The 22423-nt window shown below is 49.2% G+C and overlaps 2 protein-coding genes across 5 annotated transcripts in view; both read left to right on the plus strand.

The window, feature by feature from the left end:
* The window catches only part of ATP12A (ATPase H+/K+ transporting non-gastric alpha2 subunit), a 30865-nt gene extending 21255 nt beyond the window's left edge, over positions 1–9610 (plus strand). Inside the window, exons 16-23 of the mRNA XM_005653851.3 lie at positions 3906–4074; positions 4161–4315; positions 6230–6353; positions 6488–6633; positions 7026–7159; positions 7274–7375; positions 7737–7828; positions 7908–9610. Of these exons, the coding sequence (XP_005653908.1) occupies positions 3906–4074; positions 4161–4315; positions 6230–6353; positions 6488–6633; positions 7026–7159; positions 7274–7375; positions 7737–7828; positions 7908–7936 (951 nt within the window). The 3' untranslated portion in view covers positions 7937–9610. The remainder of the gene's footprint in view (positions 1–3905; positions 4075–4160; positions 4316–6229; positions 6354–6487; positions 6634–7025; positions 7160–7273; positions 7376–7736; positions 7829–7907) is intronic.
* The window catches only part of RNF17 (ring finger protein 17), a 126583-nt gene continuing 123461 nt past the window's right edge, over positions 19302–22423 (plus strand). The window contains exon 1 of one of the 4 annotated variants that reach the window (XM_021065407.1): positions 19302–19490. In XM_021065407.1, the coding sequence (XP_020921066.1) occupies positions 19361–19490 (130 nt within the window). In that variant the 5' untranslated portion in view covers positions 19302–19360. The remainder of the gene's footprint in view (positions 19491–22423) is intronic. The other 3 variants (XM_021065408.1, XM_021065410.1, XM_021065411.1) reach the window with 3 other exon arrangements.

The following is a 22423-nucleotide window of genomic DNA, read 5'->3' on the forward strand; positions in this document are numbered from 1 at the left end:
TCCCCACCTGGCAGGGCTGACCCTCTGCCCACTTTGAGACCCTCCCACATGCTCCCCAAGGGCTTTCTGACCATGAAGCTTGGGAGATGTGGGCACAGGAAGATTTACAATGCATGGCAGAGAACAAAAGTGTCAAGACGCAAGGTATGGAGTTCCTGTCGTGGCTCAGAGGTTAAGAAACTTGCCTAACATCATGAGGATGCAGGTTCCATTCCTGGCCTCGCTCAGTGGATTCTCATGTTGCCGTGAGCTGTGGTGTAGGTCACAGATGCGGCTCAGATCCAGCGTGGCTGTGGCTGTGGTGTAGGCTGGCAGCTGTAACTCCGATTGGACCCCTAGCCTGGGAACCTCCATATGCCACAGGAGCAGCCCTAAAAAGCAAAAAAAAAAAAAAAGGCATAAGATATAAGATATCCACTCTTGCCTGCCACACACTGTTTTTTTCCTCCGGTTTTATTGAGATGTAACCGGCGCACAGCACTGTTACTGTGTGTAACTGTGTGAGCATAACTTGCGCAGCAGAATGATCTGCTTACGTACGTCATAAATGATGATCACAGGTTTAGTGAACAGCCATCTGATGTGGATACGAAATTAAAGAAAAACAAAAATGTTTCCCTGTGCTGAGACCTCGAGACTTACCCTCTTCAACGACCTTCAGATGGCGCGTACAGCCTTGTTAATTGGGCTTTCAAGTGGTACCTTCCACCCCCAACTCTTCAAACCAGAGGTTCGGACTTTTGGACCTCCTGCCTCCACTCCCGCCTCTGGTAACCCCAAATCCCATCTCTTTTTGGATGAGTTTGTTTGTTTTTAAGTATGAATGACCTACAACACTGTTCATACAAGGCAGTGATTTGATATTTCTGTCCATTTCAAAATGATGCCACCAGTAAGTCTGTGACCACCTGTCCCCACACAACGTCAGAGTGGCTGGCTGTATGCCCCCGCTGGACGTTTCATCCGCGATTTGTGTGTTTCCTGACTGGCAGTTTGCACATCCTAGCCCTCACCTGCTCCCCACCCCACCCCCGCCCCGTGCCTACCCCCCATTCCCCACCCCACCCCCGCCACAACCATAGACTATATCTGTGACTCTTTCTGTTTTGACATGTTTGTCTGTTTTGTCTTTTAGACTCCACATGTAAGTAAAATCATGATATTTGTCTTTCTCTGACTTATTCACTTAGTATAATACCCTCTAGCTCCATCCAGGTTACAAATGGCAACATTTCATCCTTTTTTTTTTTTTTTCAGGGATGAGTAATAGGTAGGTAGGTAGATATAGATAAATAGATATGTATGCCGCATCCACTTTATCCATTCATCTATTGATGGGCACTTGAGTTGTTTCCATGTCTTGGCTATTAGAAGTAATACTGCAGGAGCTCCCATTGTGGTGCAGTGGTTAATGAATCTGACTAGGAAACATGAGGTTGTGGGTTCGATCCCTGGCCTCGTTCAGGGAGGTGTGGCTGGCAACTGTAGCTCCGATTCCACCCCTAGCCTGGGAACCTCCATATACCATGGGTGCGGCCCTAGTAAGCAAAAAAAAAGAAAAGAAGAGAAATAATAATGCAATGAACATTAGGGTGCATGTATGTTTTCTAATTAGTGTTTTTGTTTTTTTGGAAAAATAGCCAGAAGTGGAGTTGCTGGATCCACTGGTACTTGTCTTTTTGGCTGCATCCATGGCATGTGAAAGTTCCCTGGGCCATGGATCGAATCTACCCCATAGCAGTGACCTGAGCCACAGCAGTGATAACACCAGACCTGTAACTGCTAAGCCCTCAGGGAGCTCCTAGTAGTTCCGTTTTTAACTTTTGGAGAAACCTCTGTACTGTCTTTCATAGCGGCTGCACCGGTTTACATACCGACCAGCAGTGCAGAAGGGTTCCTCTTTCTCCCACCCTCACCAGCAGCTGTTAATGGTTGTCATTTTGATGAGAGCCATTCTGACAGGTATGAGGTGACATTTCACTGTGGCTTTGATTTGATTTCCCTGATGGTTGGTCATGCTAAGTATCTTCTCATGTGCCTGTTGGCCATCTGTATGTCTTCTTTGGGAAGATGTCTATTCCCATTCTCTGTCCATTTTTCAATTGGATTTTTTTGGTTTTTTGGTTTTTTTTACACCGTGCCTGCAGTGTATGGAAGTTCCCAGGCTAGCGGTCGATTTGGAGCTGCACCTGACACCTACACCACAGCAGGAGCACACCAGATCCTTTTTTTTTTTTTTTTTTTTTTTTTTGTCTTTTTGCTATTTCTTTGGGCCGCTCCCATGGCATATGGAGGTTCCCAGGCTAGGGGTCGAGTCGGAACTGTAGCCCCCGGCCTACGCCAGAACCACAGCAATGCGAGATCCGAGCCGCATCTGCGACCTACACCACAGCTCATGGCAACGCCGGATCCTTAACCCACTGAGCAAGGGCAGGGACTGAACCCGCAACCTCATGGTTCCTAGTTGGATTCGTTAACCACTGCGCCACAACGGGAACTCCTGGATCCTTAACCCACTGAGCGAGGCCAGGGATCAAACCCACATCCTCACGGACTTTATGTCAGTTTCTTAACTCGCTGAGCCACAACGGGAACTCTGGTTTATTTTTTTTTAATGTCAAGTTTTATGAGTTCTTGGTGTATTTTAGATATGAACCCTGGTGGACATATCATATGCAAACATCTTCTCCCCTTTACAGGTTGCCTTTATGCTTTGTTGGTAGCCGCCTTTGCTGTGCAGCCTTTCTGGTTTGGTATAGTCCCTCTTGCTTCCCTTGCCTGAGAAGACAGATCTAAGAAAATATTGCTAAGACTGATACCAAAGAGCATACTGGCCTATGTTTCCTTCTAGGCCTTTTACAGTCTCTGATCTTATATTTACATTTAAGCCTTTACTCTCTTTTGAGTTTATTTTTGTATATGGTGTGAGAAAGTGGTCCAATTTCATTCTTATGCATGCAGCTGTCCAGTTTTTCCAACACCATTTATCAAAGAGGCCACCTTTCCTCCATTGTGCATTCTTCCCTCATTTGTTGTATATTAATTGCCAATATTAGTGCAGGTTCATTTCAGAGCTCTCCATTGATTCATGTGTGTATGTTTGTGCCAGTACCATGTGGTTTTGATTCCTGCAGCTTTATAGCATAGTCTAAAGCTAGGGCATACAGTACTTCCAGCTTTGCTATTCTTTCTCAAGATCATTTTGCCCACTTGGGATCTTTTGTAGTTACATTTAAATTTTATAATTACTTGTTCTAGTTCTGTGGAAAATGCCATTGATATTTTGGCAGAGATCACATTGAATCTGTAGATTGCCTTGAGTAGTATAGTCATTTTAACAACATTATTCCAATCCATGAACATGGTATGTCTTACATCTGTTTGTTTCATCTTCAGTTTCTTTCATCGGTGTCTTAGAGTTTTCCAAGTATAGGTCTTTGACCTCTTTATTTAGATTTATTCCTGGGCATGTTATACCTTTTGATGTGACTATAAATGGGATTGTTTTCTTAATTTCTCCTCCAGATAGCTCTTTGCTGGTATATAGAAATGTAAGAGATTTCTGAATATTAGTTTTACATTTTGCAACTTTAATGAATTCATTCATTAGTTCTGGAAGCTTTCTGTTGGTGTCTTTGTGATTTCCTATGTTTCATTTCAGGTCACCTGCAACCTGTGACAGTTCCACTTCTTCCTGTCCAGTTTAGATTCACATCGGTTTTAATTATTCAGACATCTTGTTTGGAGCTTTTTCTTGCTTCTGGGATTTCCTTTCTTAACCTTCCCCCCAAACCCAAAAGGGGCCTTCGTTTCAGCCCCCGGCCATCCTTGCATCCTCAGGACAAAGGGGAGACGGTCACTCCTGCCCAGGCTGCTCACTCCCACCTCCTCCTGGCTCCCCACAGGGCGCCATTGTCGCTGTGACAGGGGATGGAGTTAATGATTCTCCTGCCCTAAAGAAGGCAGACATCGGGATTGCCATGGGGATAGCAGGTTCGGACGCAGCCAAGAACGCAGCCGACATGGTCCTGCTGGATGACAACTTTGCGTCCATAGTCACGGGGGTGGAGGAAGGTGAGTGGGGCCTCGAGGGGTCTTGGCGAGGACTGGGGTCACCTGGGAATCCAAGCGAGGCCTCTGAGGAGACACGTCTCGCCTAGGTCGCCTCATCTTTGACAACCTGAAGAAGACCATTGCGTACACCCTGACCAAGAACATTGCCGAGCTGTGCCCCTTTCTGATCTACATCATCGCTGGGATTCCTCTGCCCATTGGCACCATTACCATCCTGTTCATCGACCTGGGCACAGACATCGTAAGTAGCCCTAAAGGGGACAGGTGACTCCTTGGGGTCCTTGCCTTCAGGGAGAGCGGTGGACGGAATCAGGGCTTCTCAAACCTCCACGCGATGGGGCCCGAAGTCCCACGTTTCTGACAAGCTCTCAAGCGATGCTGATTCTGCTGGCCCAGCAACCATACTTCAAAGCAAAGGACTCGAGATCTGTCAGATGCTGGGAAATTAAAACCACTTTACTGACATAGGAACTTTTCAAGACAAGTAAGTTTGTCATCTTTCAAAACAGGCCTGGAGTTCCTGTCATGGCTCAGTGGTTAACGAATCCAACTAGGAACCATGAGCTTGCGGGTTCGATCCCTGACCTTGCTCATGGGTTAAGGATCCCGCGATGCCATGAGCTGTGGTGTAGGTTGCAGACGCGGCTTGGATCCAGCGTTGTTGTGGCTCTGGCGTAGGCCAATAGCTACAGCTTCAATTACACCCCTAGCCTGGGAACCTCCATATGCCGCAGGAATGGCCATAGAAAAGGCAAAAAAGACCAAAAAAGACCCAAAAAAAGACAAAAAAAGAAACAGGCTGTTGGTTGGTTTCAGCTCATGTTGCTCCCTTTTCTCTTGAGGAGGTGCAGCTTTTACCAGAATTGTCCCTAAATGGTTGGGGCCCAGAGGCACAGCCGCCCCTGGTGAGGTGAGAGTCTGTGACGCAGAGGCCGGTCACCCAGCACAGTAAGAAGTAGCGGTTGGTAACGCTTGTAAAGCCTCACACTGACCCACAGTCAGGCCTAAGCCTGCCCTCTTCTATGATGAATCCACCTGGGACAGCTCTGTGACACGTCTGACTCTGGCTCACACGGGTGACGGGGAGCAAGCGGAACTCACAGGGACGAGCCCGGCCCTGGCCCTCTCGTTTCTTATGACACCAGGCAACCTCCATGCTGCAGGGAGGGTGGGCGTCTTTTTCTTACCGGGGCTGCGGGCCCAGGGCTATGGTCAGATCCCTTGCCAGGCCCTGGCATTTGCTCATTTTTCTCTGCTGGTGTAGTTCTTCCAGGCACTGCCTGGGAACTTGTTAGAAACGAAGGCTCTGGAGTTCCCGTCGTGGCGCAGTGGTTAACGAATCCAACTAGGAACCATGAGGTTGCGGGTTCGGTCCCTGCCCTTGTTCAGTGGGTTAACGATCCGGCGTTGCCATGAGCTGTGGTGTAGGTTGCAGACGCGGCTCGGATCCCGCGTTGCTGTGGCTCTGGCGTAAGCCGGTGGCTACAGCTCCGATTCAACCCCTAGCCTGGGAACCTCCATATGCCGCGGGAGCGGCCCAAGAAATAGCAACAACAACAACAACAACAACAAAAAGACAAAAGACAAAAAAAAAAAAAAAGAAAGAAAGAAATGCAGGCTCTCTGCCCCCCAGGTGGCAGGATCTCTGAGAAAATGACTGCTCAGTGGCAGCCGAAGCGGGAGAGGACCTTGCTTTTTGTTGTTGTTGTTTGTGTGTTCTTTTTTTTTTTTTTTTTTTTTTTTTGGTCTTTTTCTAAGGCCACACTTGCGGCATGTGGAGGTTCCCAGGCTACAGGTCTAATCAGAGCTGTAGCTGCCAGCCTACGCCAGAGCCACAGCAATGCCAGATCTGAGCCATGTCTGCAATCTACATCTACACGGCAACACCGGATCCTTAACCCCCTGAGCAAGTCCAGGGACTGAACCCGCAACCTCATGGTTCTTAGTCGGATTCATTAACCACTGAGCCATGACGGGAACCCACCCTGCGTTGTTTAGAGCTGGCAGCATGGGGGGAGAATAGACAGCAGATAAATTCTCTCCAGAAGGCAGAGCTGACACCGCACCTGCACAGACCAGTGCCATCAGCGCTGCCCAGGCCCGGGCTGTGAGCGCAGTGGGTGGGAGTCAGGGCTCACAGGCCGTCTCCCTCCAGATTCCCTCCATCGCCCTGGCTTATGAGAAGGCAGAGAGTGACATCATGAACAGGAAGCCTCGCGACAAGAACAAGGACAGACTGGTGAACGCGCCACTCGCCGTGTACTCCTACCTGCACATCGGTCGGTGCCCGGCGGCCACCCCGAGCGCCACGCCTGCTGCTGGGGTGGGGTGGGGTGCACTGTGACAGTGAGCCCAGGGGGGAGGAGGGCAGGGCTGTTCTCCAGTCCGCACAGAGCTTCCCTTGTTCTTTCAGGCCTCATGCAAGCCCTGGGAGCCTTTGTTGTGTATTTCACCGTCTATGCTCAGGAGGGCTTTCGACCAGCCACCCTGCTTAACCTCCGGGTGGAGTGGGAAAAGGACTCCGTGAACGACTTGGAAGACAGCTACGGACAAGAATGGGTGAGGGCGGGGCTGCCAGCGGTGTCCCCCACGTCTCCCTCTGTCCCGCCTGGCCTGGCCTGACGCAGAACCTTCCTTTCCCGGGGGCTGTGAGGGGACAGAGAAGGGGACCATTTTCTCGGCTCAAGGCCCCTTGCTTGCAGCGGTTGGCCTCCGCCTAGACCCACCTTTTTGCATTAGCTTTGCTGATGGTGTGGAGAGGGACCAGCCCACGGCACCACCGTTGGGCCTGACCTATTAAGTTAGCATGCTCGCCCAGGCTCCCCCTCAAAGGAGGTGAGCTCTCTCAGTCCCGTGGCGGGAAGGGAAGTCAAGGTTTATAGAGACGTGCTGACACCTCCCGGGTTTCCCTCTGGGACCTCACGGCCTCCTCCTTCTCTGGCCGTTGGCAGACGAGGTACCAGAGGAAATGCCTGGAATGGACGGGCTATACCGCCTTCTTTGTCGGCATCCTGATCCAGCAGATAGCAGATCTGATCATCAGGAAAACCCGGAGAAACTCCATCTTCCAGCAGGGCCTCTTCAGGTACCGTCTGCCCCTCCCGCAAGAGTCAGCCTGCACCTTCCCCGCTGGGTGCCGGGTGGGGAGGCGCTGACTGCGCGGGCTCGGAGCTCACCCCTGCGCCGGTGTGTCTTCCAGAAATAAAGTCATCTGGGTGGGGATCGCCTCGCAGATCATCATCGGGTTAATCCTCTCCTACGGCCTGGGGAGCATCACAGCCCTGAACTTCACCATGCTGCGGTGAGCCTCAGCAGGAGGGCCGGGACCCTCGCTCGTCCCAGCCTGGCTCCGCGCGAGGATTGCCGGGGTCTGGGCAAGACCCTCCGCTCCCTTCAGTGTCTGACCTGCGGGTCTTTTCGGGAGAAGTGGGTTTTCCATCCCTGGCCAGCGTCCCGTCTGCGCGCTCCACCGAAGCCCACGTCCAAGGCAGCTATTGTTTGTGGTGGCCACACCCACTTAACTGGGAAGCTCCCCGGCTTCCTGTGTGTGACCCGGTAGACTTGTCCTTGGCAGTGAGGCAGGGGGCGAACACAAGCTCTGCCATGTGGGGGGGATCCCTCTGGCTGCGTCAGGCTCACCCCCCTCCCCGGTCTGCTTCCAGGCCCCAGTACTGGTTTGTGGCTGTGCCACACGCGGTTCTGATCTGGGTGTATGATGAGGTGCGGAAGCTTTTCATCAGACTCTATCCTGGCAGTAAGTAGTGGTGTGACCCGGGAGCGCCGTGCTCTACTCAGCAGACTCTCCGTTTCTAACCTGCTGCTTCTGTCTGCAGGCTGGTGGGACAAGAACATGTATTACTAACACTTGCCGACCTCCTGAGGCGCCAGCCGCATGTCCGGACCTGCGTCCTCACCTTCTAGCTGCCAGCTGGCCGGCTGCTGCCGTAAGGACCTGTCAGAACCCATTTAAGAAAAGACAGGGAACTGTATGGACGAGACTCACTGAGGTTTTGTAATTTAAAGCAGAGATTTAAGTGTTTATATATGATTTTCCTGTATACATCTATCTCCTTATTTAAAAATATGTGAATTTCCAAGTAGCGCTGTAGAAAGAATGACGTGTTTATATGTATATAAAGCTCATGCATGTTAGTCTCGGGGAAGCAGGACCCCTGCTGGCGTCACCCTCTGCTTTGAGCTCCAGGTAGGCTTGCTCAGACTTCCGTTCTATACCCTGTTGAAGGCCAGTGACCTCGGCAGGATTCCTGTGACCTCCCAGAGAACAGTATTTCATGTTCACCTTCCTCAAAAAGGCGAATTCAGAATTCCCCTTGTGGCGCAGTGGGTTAAGAACCCAACATAGTATCCGTGAGGTTGCGGGTTTGATCCCTGTCCTCGCTCATTGGGTTAAGGATCTGGTGTTGCCACAAGCTGCATCCGTTGCAGACGCAGCTCGGATCCGGCATGGCTGTGGGTATGGTGTAGGCTGGCAGCTACAGCTCTGATTCCACCCCCGGCCTGCGAACCACCATAAGCCACGAGTGTGGCCCTAAAAATAAACAAACCAAAAAAAAGGCTAATTCAGCTAGAGAATTGCAGGAGAGGGAAGTGATGGCAGGTGGCCTCCCAGAAGCCTGGACGCCTGTCTGACCCTAAGGCGTCCTTCTCATCGGTCCTCATACCCCTCTCAGCACCTCATGGTCCTTTGATGCCCCCGCCCTCCCCTCCCCCCGACTCCGGAATTGAGCCCCCAGGCCGAGGCACCGCCTGCTCCTGGTGCTCCCTGACCGAACGGTGTTCACCTCCACCAGGGCTCAGCCTCGGTGGAGCACCACTGTGGTTTCAAACGTGATATTTATTTCCTGTGGGGTGGTTGTCAGGCTCTCTGCAACACTCGTTTTGGGTTTCATGCTTTCACTCAAGTTTATTCACGGGTAACATAACTGTCCTCCTGGCATCAGCCCCAGAGAGGCCTCATATCTAAGTAATACTTGTTTTATAAAACCAGGCCTAATTGTAGTCTAATTCATTCAAGTTTGTCTAAAACACAGAGCATAGGACAGAAAAAAATGAGATATAATTTCAAAATTCCTTTTTAGTGGCCGCACCCGCAGCAGATGGATGTTGCCAGGCCAGGGATTGAATCCAAGCCACAGCTGCAACCTGAGCTGCTGAGCTTGGGTTTTTGACTCCCTGTGCCACAGGGAGAACTCTGATTTCAGTTTTGTTTTGTTTTACTTCTTCTGGTCATTTTGCTTTTCTGTGGAAGGTCTGAACCCACTGCAACACACTAGAAAAAGTCGTGTTCGCAGCCTTTCCATCACCAGCTGCACGTCCAGCACACACTGGCCAGAACCTGAAAAATGACGCCTGGTAAACCTTCCCACTTCGTGGGCCACCCCACCCCTTCTTCCGTCATCACTCAGACGAGGGCGCACTGCAGCTGGGCACCAGGCTGGTCTTGGGAAGAGGAAGCGGGTCTTAGAGCCGCAGCTCATCATTGTAACTTCGTGTAAATAGATGACAATGTACTGTGTTACTGTGTGTGTGTGTTTCTTTTTTTGGCCACACCCATGCGATACGAAAGTTCCCAGGTCAGGAATCAAATCCAAGCCAGAGCTGCAACCTACACCACAGCTGCAGCAATGCTGGATCCTTAACTCACTGTGCCAGGCTGGGGACTGAACTGGAGCCTCCACAGAGATGAGCTGGATCATTAACCCGCTGTGCCACAGCGGGAACTCCATAAATATCTTTTTTTGTTTTTTTGGCAACCTCACAATACATGGAGTTCCCGGGCCAGGTATCAGATCTAAGCCGCAGCCCAGCAACACCAGATCCTTAACTCACTGTGCCGGGCAGCGGAATCGAACCTGCATCCCAGGACTTCAGAGAAGCCACCAATCCCGTTGTGCCACAGTGGGAATTCTGTGTGTGTATTTACATTAGAAGAATGCTGCTGTCCTCAAGTTTTTGTTTGTTTGTTTGTTTGTTGTCTTTTTAGGGCTGCACCCGCAGCATATGGATGTTCCCAGGCTAGGGGTTGAATAGGAGCTTCAGCTGCCGGCCTACACCACAGCCACAGCAACTCAGGATCTGAGCTGCATCTGCCACCTACACCACAGCTCATGGAAATGCCAGATCCTTAACCCACTGAGCGAGGCCAGGGATCAAACCCGAAACCTCGTGGTTCCCAGTCGGATTCGTTTCCACTGCACCACGACGGGAACTCCTGTCCACAAGGTTTTTAACCTCTGTCTTTTGCCGCAGTTGTCACACAGTTATCACTGACTGCTACTGTCAGCAGCTCCCGTGGACTGGAGCCCCCTTCCAGGTAACATTGTAACGGCTGTCTCAGTCCAGCCCTGACAGGGCAGTGGTGCTTCCTAAACTGCAGCTGAGAATAATCAGTCCTCACTCTCCCTCTGGGCTGTCCAGGTAACCCTCTGTGAGGTGGGGCAGTGGGAGCAGGCCGAAAGACAGCAAAGCTGTGAGGGGTTTCTCGGGGTTCGATCAAGCTTGAGAGGCATTAAATCTGAGGTCAAAGTCTGCATAGCAGGAACCCTTTCTGGAAGAATTTTCACATTGTACATACCTACCCTTGCAAAAAGTTGACACAAAGATTTGTAAAATGGATAAGTAACCATTTAAAAAAATCACAGAAAAGGCCTACCAAGGGGCTTTATTAAGTTGTAGACAGAAAAAGGGCAATAAAGTCTCGTATCAGATGGTGTCTGTTTTGTGTTGTTTGTGTGGCGGCATTGCTCCACTGACCCACTAAGGTCTAAATACTTTTTAGACAAAGTAACAGTTGACTTACAGTTAATTGATGTGGCAGGGGCTATCAAGCAATATATAACTTCATCAGCGATATAAACTGATACGTAACTCAGATATAAAGATGTCGAGCGCTTCTTAAAACAGATTTATTCTGACTGTAAGAATGTAACTCATTTTAGAAAATTTGGAATATCCAAGAGTAAAAAGAAAATTAAAACGACCCAGAATCTCACTACTTAGTAATACACATAAATGACACAGTAGTTATTTCTTTAAAGTATTTATTTGTTTATTTATTTATTTTTAGGCAAAGCTGGAATAGAAAGCTTTCCATTCTGCCTTTTAATTTAACACGGAAGACCTGGCTCCAATGACTGCATCTCACCCTCATCGAGAGTGCTTTAACCGCATCCCACTGTCGGATGGCTCATTTATTTCCTACTGGCCATCTTTTTTTCCTTTTTTAAAGTGCTGCCTCTTGTCCCTAAGCCTTATACCACATCTGTTATTATTTGACCATAGAGTCCTCAAAGTGGAATTAGGGGGTTAAGAGCATTTTCAAGGCTCTTGATATCAACAGTGCCAAATTTATTTTCAGATAAGCTGTATAAGTTTTATAAAGAATCTCTTGGAGTTCCCATCGTGGGTGCAGCAGGGACGAATCTGACCACAAACCCTGAGGTGGTAGGTTTGATCCCTGGCCTTGCTCAGTGGGTAAAGGATCCGGCGTTGCCATGGCTGTGGTGTAGGTCGCAGATGAGGCTCCCATCTGGCGTTGCTGTGGCTGTGGTGTAGGCTGGCTACTCCAATTCGACCCCTAGCCTGGGAACCTCCATATGCCGCAGGTGTGGCCCTAGGGGAAAAAAAAAAAGAAAGGAAAAGAATCTCTTGCCTGTCAATTATGAGAGATATCGGGGTGGGGGGTGGCCTCACCCATGGGATGTGGAAATTCCCAGGCCAGGGATCGAATCTAGATCCTTTAACCCACTGCACCAGGCTGGGGATCAAACCTGTGCCTCAGAAGTGACCCAAGCTGCCAGAAACAACACCAGGTCCTTAACCTGCTGTACTGCAGGGGCTACTACTGGGGATTATTAAGAAAGGCAGAGACTTGCTCCAGCTCACATGTCAGCATCACATGGCTTTAGTGTTCAGGGTAGCAGGACACCCAGGCAAGAATGGATGCCAGCGGGGGAGTTAGGAGGCAAGGAACGCAGTGACCTAGACTATGCAGGCGGTGACAGCCTGAGGCCAATAGGTGAAGTGCTTGGCCGTGTGTGTGTGTGTGTGTGTGTGTGTGTGTGTGTGTGTACCTGTAACTGGATGAACAGGCTTCCATGGAGGGGTCTGTAAGTAAGGTACCTACCTGCCAAGGATGGAATTAGGAGTGCTCAGATCAGGGTCCTGGAGAGGCCACCAGCTTCCCTAACTGGCAGTATTGCCCGAGACGGGATGAGAAGTCTTCCCAGGAGACTTTAACGGCAGGACAGTTCATAGGTGCTGGTTGCTGCTGACGCTACTTACAAAGATGGTGAGGTGTCCGCACTCTTCCTGCAGGCGTTCCCCATTCCCCTGGTGGAGGTCACTGTGTCTTAACTGAACAGTGACAACTGTTGATGTTATTAAAACCTGCTATGGGAGTGCCCGTCGTGGCTCAGTGGTTAACGAATCCGACTAAGAACCATGAGGTTGCAGGTTCGATCCCTGGCCTTGTTCAGTGGGTTAAGGATCCGGCATTGCTGTGAGCTGTGATGCAGGTCGAAGACGTGGTCAGACCCTGCATTGCTGTGGCTGTGGTGTAGGCAGGCGGCTACAGCTCTGATTCTATCCCTAGCCTGGGAACCTCCATATGCCGCAGGTGCGGCCCCAGAAAAGGCAAAAAGACAAAAAAAAAAAAAAACCAAAACACAAAACCTGCTATGTCCTGGGGATCGTAACGACCTGAAAGCATCATCTCATTGATCTCACAACAACCCTGCGAGTTGATAGGGTCAACCCTGCCCTCTGTCCAGCGCTGTCAGTTCCCCTCCACATTTAGAATCTGTGAAGTCATGTTAGGACGGAAGGGGACCACGAAGCGGAGCACACCCTGTAGGCATGCTGTGCAGATCTAAGGCTCCGGGGAACCAAGAGCGATGCAGAATATTCCTCGTCTGTGACGTGTAACCATGCGAGGCAACCCTCCTTCCCCTGGAAAAGCCAGTTTAGCTCTGTTTGCACAATCCTCGGGCATTCCTCGACTCCAGACATGTGTGTCTTTGCTCCTTTGAACCGGTTCTAACAACTGCCTGGTTCCCAAGTCTAAATATAAGCTAAATAAAATCTTTAACACGTGTTCATGTTGATATCTGGATGAGAGCCCCGATTTTACCCTTTCCTTTCACTCGGACAAGAGAGGAGGAAAAGCAGCATTTCCTCCTTTTAGGGCCCTTGCCTTGGCGCAGTGAGACCCCAGCTCCAGGGGCCGTGCGTGCACAGGGCTCCCTGCCAGCACCCATGCAAGCTCCAGGGCTGGCTCTGCTCTGCCCCTGAGCTTCACTGAGGCTGTTTTTTCTGCTTCAGACCAGATCTCCAGGCAGCCTTCTTTTCCTCTGCCCCCATTCCTGTGCCCCAGCCCTCCTCCCAACATACCAGAACCCAACTAAGGGGATTTTATCTTCCTGGTCCAGAGGTTCTAAGATAAAGTTTAGTGAAAATTTAAGGCAAAAGCCTGATTCATTTTAAAGGCATAGAAACTCCCTTCTACAAGAGTTGTTGTAGATAAATTGAGATGTTGTGGGGAAAAGTGTTTTGCAAATGCAGAGGTACTAGAATTTACTAATTGGTAGGTTTTTCCCCCTGCCTTTTACATTTACAACCAGTAGAGGATTGCTTCCTCTTGCTCTCATTTTTCGACAAATGAAGCACCTACTGGGACATAGCACGAGACTAAATGGTGTAAGCAACACCAAGACTGAGCCAGGCGGTGCCGCCTTAGAGGGGCAGGTGGTGCAACAGCACAAACCTAAATAAGTAAACGGTCTGGCAGGGGCAGGATTTGTGGCGACAGCAGAGGCGCAGGGCAGTGTGGGTTTTCAGGGACCAGCGGCCCCAGCTCAGGTTTTAAGAGGCAGGACTTCAAAGGCGCAGATGATGGAGAGCTTGGCAGGAACTGGAAAGGAAGGGGCAGGAACAGAGATGTTCCCGGTGGGTCACGGTGTGTCCTGGAAGCCAGCACCCTCAGGGCAGGCTTCAAGCTCCCTGGTTTGCCCAGCTCACTTGGTGACCATGGGGTAAGACAGCTATCGGTCCTCAGAGCCCCTGTGGGCCTGGGTCCACTACGCCCCCTGTCGTCCCTGGGCTCCGCAGTATCTGTGACCGATCCCCTAAGGGACAGAAATGGGACTGCCTGTGGGGGTAAAGCTAAGCCACACATCCAGAGCCAGGGCAGAGACAGTAGAGCATCCACTTTGATGAGGAGACTATGGGCAAAGCTTGTCAGCCGTGCACAGGAACACACCCCCGCCCCCCGAGGCATGCCTCTGACCCTCCTCCGTGACTGGCCACACGGACCCTTGAGCTGGCTGCCAGCTCCGTGGAGGTGCCTCCCTCCCAGGCCATGCGGCCCCTTCCGTGCTGCACTTCTCTCTTCTCTCCAGGGCACATCCCACAGCTGCCATCCACCGAGTTTTCCGTGCCGATCCACTTGGTGGCCTGCAGTGTAACCTCCAGGAGGGCAGGGACTGGGCACACAGCACAAGCTCAGCAAGCATTTGATGACTGAGTGACTGGAGGAGCAGGTCATCAGCAAGAGAATGCGCTCCGGGAAGAGGATGAGAAACAGAAACCTTCAGAAGGCAGAGGGAAGACGGGGCAGACGGGGCCCAGAATTTGTGACCGGTTGTTCCCAGAGGAGGGTCCTGGGCTTTGGAGTCAGGTAAAGCTGGCTGGAATGTTCTCTGCCTTTGCCAGCCCTAGGACAGGGTCCATAACTCTGATCTCAGGGCATGTAGAGGGAACCAGCTGTGAATGCAGTATCTACCAGGCACCCGGTGTCTGTCCGCTGCTGCTCTTTTTTTCACAGTATTGCATTATTTTCTTCATCTTCACCATGAAGCCATCACCAAAAGCAATGCCATCCTGTTAGAATCATAATCGGGGGCTGTGAGCCACGTTTAAGGGTGTATCTGATTAGAGTGTAGGAAATAGGATGATATTTACAACTAAAAACAGCAGCCATAAAATCCCACCGCTAGACAATATTCGACCAAAGAAGTGACTGGGCTTCTCGAGCTTTGAGTGAAATATTTTTATTCTTTTACAACGTCAGAGGAGGGATAGGGAGCCTTCTGCCCAGGAGCAAAGAGCAGGTCAGAGATCTCCTGGGGATTGTCTCTCAGGAAAGAACCCACTGCTCCCATCCTGTCCCCTAACTCTTCACTGCAGCAAGGCTGAAGCCTGCTTATCCCTACAAAGTCCTTCCAGTCTGGCCTGAAGCAGCAGGATCATCTCTCCAGGCATCTAAAGTTTCATGTCTGTGCAGCCTCTCTCTCTTACAATTCCCAACGTGGAGTTTTCCAGACGTGGACCTGGAAATAAGTGTAGTCCCGTCCAGGAGGATGGTCCAGAAGTCAAAACATTGGGACTCGGAGTTCCCACTGTGGCGCAATGTTTAACGACTCCGACTAGGAACCATGAGGTTGCAGGTTCAATCCCTGGCCTTGCTCAGTGGGTTAAGGATCCGGTGTTGCAGTGAGCTGTGGTGTAGGTCGCAGACGCAGCTTGGATCCCAAGTTGCTGTGGCTCTGGCGTAGACCAGCGGCTACGGCTCCGATTAGACCCCTAGCCTGGGAACCTCCATATGCCACAGGAGCGGCCCTAGAAAAGGCAAAAAAACCCCACAAAACACAAAACACTGGGACTCTTTCTTGATCCAGGAAGGTCAGAGCCTTGGCTTCCTCGTCCTGAAAGAGGAGGTGAGTTTCAGCAGTTTCTAAAGGTCCTTCCTGCCCCACTGCCCTGCCCCTTCAATTTCTAAGCAAAAAGCCAGAGTCACTAGCTGGAAGAGTTGGGCATTCCCTTCCTCTGGAGTGTACATGGAAGACAACTCTGCCTGTCCACGGCACATCTCTCCCAGCAGTGATTCAGGACAGAAAGGTCCGAGACAACGTAGCAGAGGACCTGAAAACTACTTTCCAAAAGTAGGCAAGGAACCAAACTTGCAGGCTGGTGCCATCTGGTGCATCAGGAAACCACAGCACACGGGCTGGCACACATGGTGTGTCCGCCACGCTGCCATGTTCTCTCACCATGTGACTATGCACAGTTGCATTTCTGCTGTGCACGTATTCTGGGACTGTTGTATACAAAGTTATTTTGATGACAATCTGATACTCTTAGTGAGTCTCGAAGAAACATGATAAACCCAAGATTTTATTGGAAAAAAAAAAAGCAGGATCGATCTTTTTAAAAATCATAATAAAATGCCACTGTGCACAGCAGTCACGAACCCGACTAGGATCCACGAGGATGCAGGTTCCATCCCTGGCCTTGCTCAGTGAGTAAGGATCCAGCATTGCCGTGAGCTGTGGTGTTGGTGAGAGATTGGGTTCAGATCTCGAGTTGCTGTGGCTATGGTGTAGGCCAGCAGCTGCAGCTCCCATTCGACCCCTAGCCTGGAAACCTCCATTTGCTGCGGGTGCAGCCCTAAAAAACAAACAAACAAACAAAAAAAGATTCCAAAGATTGAAACAATCTAAATTAGATGATAACTCTGGATACAAGACCTAATATATTCGGTCTAAACATATGTCACTGTATTTCTCACTGACCCTGACTTAGCTGAGATTTATTGAAGTGGGATTACCAAGGCCTAATTCTCTCCAGTCTAGTGTTGATATTGAGAGAGAAGTCCTCTGTACTCATCACGTTCCATTCATTTCATGACCCAAGAAGAACTGCTATGCAATGAGACTGCACTGTTTGATTATAGAAGCCTCTCCTAATGGAAACGGAGATTGGGGCTAATTGCTGCAGTGCTGAGAAATCTATAGCGGGGAGAAATCTGAAGGTTTGGAAGGAGGTGCAGATCGCTAAAGCTGGTGCAGGAAGGGTGGGCTCTCCAGAAACGGGACCGGCAAATAACAGGCCCAAAACTGTAGAATGAGGATGTTACGGGGGAATATGGGCTTGATGAGGACTCTAAATTCCATTGCGGATTAGTAGTGGGAACTAGTGGATGGGTAGCACAGAGATGGGTTAAGGAATCAGTGCACTTTCCTGAGCGCAGCAAAGTAGAAAGACTTTTGAGTAGGGGTGAACTTTTTTTAAATTGAAGTATAGTTGATTTACAGTAGTGTGTTGGTTTCAAGTGTAGAGCAAAGTCATTCAGCTTTTGTTTAATGTGGGTTTGTTTTTTGGTGTGTGTTATTATAGGTTATAGGTTATTAAATTATAGGTTATCCATTACAGGTTATTAAAAAACATTGAGGGTATTTCCCTGTGCTACACAGTAAATCCTTGTTGAATCTATTTTATGTAAGCCATTCGTATCTGTTAATCCCATAATCCTAATTTGTCCCTCCCTCTCCCTGTCCCATAGATTTGTTTTTTATGTCTGTCAGTCTGTTTCTGTTTTGTATATAGACTCATGTATTGTGTTTTAGATTGCATGTATAAGTGATGTCATGTAGTATTTGTTTTTCTCTTATTTATTTCACCAAGCTTAGTATCCTCTAGGTTGTTGCCAATGGCAATATTTCATTGTTTTTTATGGCTGAGTTACATATACACCATATCTTAATCCAGTCATCCATTGATGAGCACCAGGTTTTTTTTTTTTTTCTCACATCTTAGCAATTGTAGATAGTGCTGCCTGTGTACATTGGGTTGCAAATAACTTTTTTAACTAGAGTGTTCCTTTTTTTTCCAGATATATACCCAGGAGTGTAATCACTAGACTATATGGTAGTTCTATTTTTAGTTTTTAATTAAACCTCCATGCTGTTTTCCATAGTGGCTGCATGCACTTACAGTCTCACCAACAGTGTACAAGTGTTCCCTTTTCTCCACATCTTCTCCAGCATTTATTATTTTTAGAGTTTTTGATTATAGCCATTCTGACTGGTGCAAGGTGATACCTCATTGCGACTTTGATTTGCGTTTCTCTGGTAATTAGGCCTCTTTTCATGCCTGTTGGCCATCTGTACGTCTTCTTTGGAAAATGTCTATTTTGCTCTTCTGCCCATTTTTTATTGAGTTGGGTTTTTTGTTCTTTTTACAGCCACATCTGCAGCATATGGAAGTTTCCGGGCCAGGAGTCAAACCGCAGCTACAGCTGAGGCCTATGCCACACCTACGGCAACACCAGATCCAAGTTGCATCTGTGATTTACGCTGCAACTTTCGGCAACAACCGGCCACTCCTTAACCCATTGAGAAAAAACAGGAACTCCTATTGAGTTGGTTTTTTGATATGAGATGTTATGAGCTGCTTGCATATTTTGTATATCAAACAGGGGTGAGTTTTTGAATAGAATACCTCTGTTTTTATTTCAAATAAAAAAACGAAAAGAGAAAATGAAGAGTATATGAAGGGTTTTATTTGTAGCAGCTGAGGGCACCATTTCCAGGTGCTTCCTCAATATACCTGCCACATTGCTGCCGGATTACTTCGTCTCTTGCTCACATAATTTTGCCAACATTCTACTGTTCAAAGGGTCAAGTACAAATTCCTTAGCCCTACATTCAAGACTCTCTAAAGTCTGATCCCAAAATACCTTTCCAAAAAACTCACGTTAAGGAAATTAAAACTCTGGCCAAATGGTCTGTAAGTTAAAATCCAAATAGGCCACAACATCTCCCACCTGTTTACCCTTACTTATGCTGTTCTTTCTCCCCTGAATGCCTCATCTCCTCGTTTCCTTCTGCAAGTCCTACCCAGGTTTTAAGGTAGTACAAACCCGGTATTCTCTAGGAATGCTATTCATACAACAGAGACAGTCTTTATTTTCTCTAACCCTTCTCTAGCATTTAATATAAGCTACCTTAGTAGAAGTTACCTTTTATGTAACTACTTAGTTTGAAATTGTTAACTGAATTTAACAATTAGCTAGATTGACTTCTCCCCCAAAGCCACCATGATGCACCAGGGGAGGGGGGCGACTTCATGAAAATCGTTTACCACCTGTGTGGTCAAAAAGCAGTGTAAGGAGAACGCGGGAAATGATTTAAAGGCAGCAAAAGTGCTAAAAGTGGTGATGCTTTCAACAAAGACTGGTCCGGAGACGGTTCTCTAGGACCACACGCCGAAACCTCACCCGGCACTGCTTCAGCGTCCAGGTGATGACCCGCCTCACGGCCTCCTCGGCAGGAGCGGGGGCGGGCTTGAGTTTCCTCGCCGCCCATTGGCTCCCTGGGGCCGCCGCCTCCGGTGATTGGCCGCTGCCGCCTCCGGTGATTGGCCGCTGCAGCGAAGGACGCCGGGACTGCTCGAGGCGCGGGCCCTCGGATCAGAAGCCGGAGGAGTGATGGCGGCCGAGGCGTCGAGGGCTGGGCGTACCCAGTCGTTCTGCCGGCTGGTGGAGACGCAGGGTTGGGCCCGGGGTGCGGCCGAGGTTCCGTGCACCCGCTGTGGACGAGGAGCGCCTAGAGCTCCTGGTGAGGGGCCCGAAGGACAGGCGCGTGGGCAGTGGACGTGGCGGTGGAGCGAGCCCAAGCCCAGAGCCCTGAGCCTTTCCTGGGAGGGCACGACGCCAAGGGCTGTGAGGGGCAGCGAGGGCGGCGAGGAGGGGGACGCCGAGGTGGGGGCGAGGCCGAGGGGGCACGCTGGGGAGGGGGACGCCGAGGGACACTTTGGGGTGGCGGCGGGGGCGGGGACGCTGGGGTCGAGGGGCTGTTAGGCCAGGCCGAGGGGTGTGAGGGGCAGCGAGGGCGGCAAGGGGTGCACGCCGAGGAGTGGACTCGGTCGAGGCACAGCGAGGGCACCTTCCTCCCTGACGCGTTCACGGCTTCTCTTAAAGGGAGGTGTAAAAATTCAGCCGTCGTCTTGTGAAGAAGTCAGAAAAGCTGATTTTCTTGTGTAGCTTTTGTTGTGGTAACGAAGAGACCTCCGGGAAATGTCCTGGAAATTAAGAAGCTGATACTAGGGGTGGGGGCGGGGGGCGTGTTGCTCTCTGGCTGGGGGCGTAATTGGAACGACGGGAAGTGGCTCCTGTGGGCTCGTCTTCTCCTGTCCTTGCCCATCAAGGGAGAACATAGGTCTCACTTAGACTCTCGAGGGAAAACAGGTTCAGGTTGTTTTCAAGTAACAAAAAGGCCTTAGATGCTGAGTCGCTGCTAGGGTGTGGTAGAATTTCAACTCCTCAAGCTGCCCCAAAGCCGGCTTATTATCCTGTGTGACTGTTGCATCTTTCTCCCTTCAGAATGAAAGTCAGTTTTCTTAGTTCCTCCGAGACAGACGCTGCTGGGGAGACAAGAACGGGCGAAGTTGCTTACTTGTGTTTTACCCCCGAGGGAGAGCCAGGTGTCTCCTATTCCAGATTTTCATCACTGCTGTTACATAGAAAATCTCCATTATTTGAATGATAGAGTATTACACAATAACGTTTTAGACCAAGAGGTTTTAAAATCACTGGGTTTAAAATTCTTACAGACATGTAAATTGTATAATACTGAGAAGTCCTCAGCTGGAACATTGGTGCCTGTGCATCTAGAATTGTGAAAGTGCTCTGTAAGTTGTAATGCTGCACATGTTATTTTGACTTGTAAACAGTTAAAACAGTTTTTATTTCTTTAGTATCATTAGTTCTGGAATTTAAATAGAGCTTTAAAATTTAGCTTCTCCCTGGCCTCGCTCAGTGGGTTAAGGATCCAGCGTTGCCATGAGCTACGGTGTAGGTCGCAGACGCGGCTCAGATCCCCCTTGCCATGGCTGTCCTGTAGGCTGGGGCTACAGCTCTGATTGGACCCCTAGCCTGGGAACTTCCATATGCCATGGGTTCAGCCCTAGAAAGACAAAAAAAATAAATAAAATAAAATTTAGCTTCTTTGTAAGCAAGTTTCAGATGTTTCAGTTGGCTTAAAAACTAAAGCTTTTTTAATCAAAAGAATGTGGAGTTCCCGTTGTGGTGTAGCAGAAACGAATCTGACTAGGAACCATAAGGTTGCGGGTTTGATCCCTGGCCTTGCGCGTTGGGGTAAGGATCCAACATTGCCGTGAACTGTGGTGTAGGTTGAAGACAGAAAAAAAAACAAAAGATGTAATTATTATAATGTAAATCACCAGAAACACTGTACTTTTATAGTAAGTGGTGATAAATTTTGTCTACTTTTTCTTTTTTTCTTGCAAAGTCTTGTAGGATTTTTTTCATTATTCTTCTTTTGGCCTTGGTATGCAGCAGCTTGATGTGGGATTTCAGTTCCCAGACTCGGGATTGAATCAGGCTGAAGCAGTGAAAGTGCCAAGTCTTAACCACTAGACAACCAGGGAACTCTCTTCTTGCAAAGTTTTGTATTTAAAAAAAATTTTTTTGGCCGTACCCACAGCGTATCGCAGTCCCTGGGCCACGGGTTGAATCTGACTTGCAGCTGTGGCAACACCAAATCCTTAACTCACTGCACCACAGCAGGAACTCCTTGCGATGTCTTCTTTTTTTTTTTTTTTTTTTTTTTTGTCTTTTGTCTTTTGTCCTTTTTTAGGGCTACACTCGTGGCATATGGAGGTTCTCAGGCTAGGGGTCTAATCTGAGCTGTAGCTGCCAGCCTATGCCAGAGCCACAGCAACTCGGGATCTGAGCCATGTCTGTGACCTACACCACAGCTCACAGCAATGCCGGATCCTTAACCCACTGAGCAAGGCCAGAGATAGAACCTGCAACCTCATGGTTCCTAGTCGGGTTCATTTCCACTGCACCATGATGGGAACTCCACAACGTCTTTTAAAATGACAGCCATTTGGAGTTCCCATCATGGCTCAGTGGTTAACAAATCTGACTAGGAACCATGAGGTTGCCTCAATCAGTGGGTTCAGGATCCACTGTTGCTGTGAGCTGTGGTGTAGGTCGCAGACGCGGCTCGGATCCCAAGTTGCTGTGGCTCTGGTGTAGGCTGGGAGCTACAGCTCAGATTAGACCCCTAGCCTGGGAACCTCCACATGGTATGGGAGCGGCCCTAGAAAAGGCAAAAAAGACCCCCACAAAAAAAATTTTAAAAAAAGAAAGCCATTTGAAGTGACATAGTTACAATGAATATGATTATTGTAAACTTCAAATTCTACTTAGAGTGTTAAAATTTTGGTATTAGGTTTTCAATCAAGATTATGGCATGTCTTTTCATAAATGCTTGGTTTGTAAAGATGATTTTTTTTTTTATGAGTCATGTGTGACAGTGGTGGCATCTAACTTTTGTCCTGGCTTCTGTCTTTGCTGTGTATTAGATTATTAAGAGAAGGGTCATAACAGTATCTCAAATAGGTCCTTACTGTCCCCATCACAGGATGGGAAGTATAAATTAGGGGGAAATGTGACCAAGTAGAAGGACCATCAGGCTTGGAAACAAAATTTGGTTGAAGTCTGGATCATACCATCACCAAA

The sequence above is a fragment of the Sus scrofa genome, chromosome 11 (assembly GCF_000003025.6).
Source record: "Sus scrofa isolate TJ Tabasco breed Duroc chromosome 11, Sscrofa11.1, whole genome shotgun sequence".
Classification (NCBI taxonomy): Eukaryota; Metazoa; Chordata; class Mammalia; order Artiodactyla; family Suidae; genus Sus; species Sus scrofa.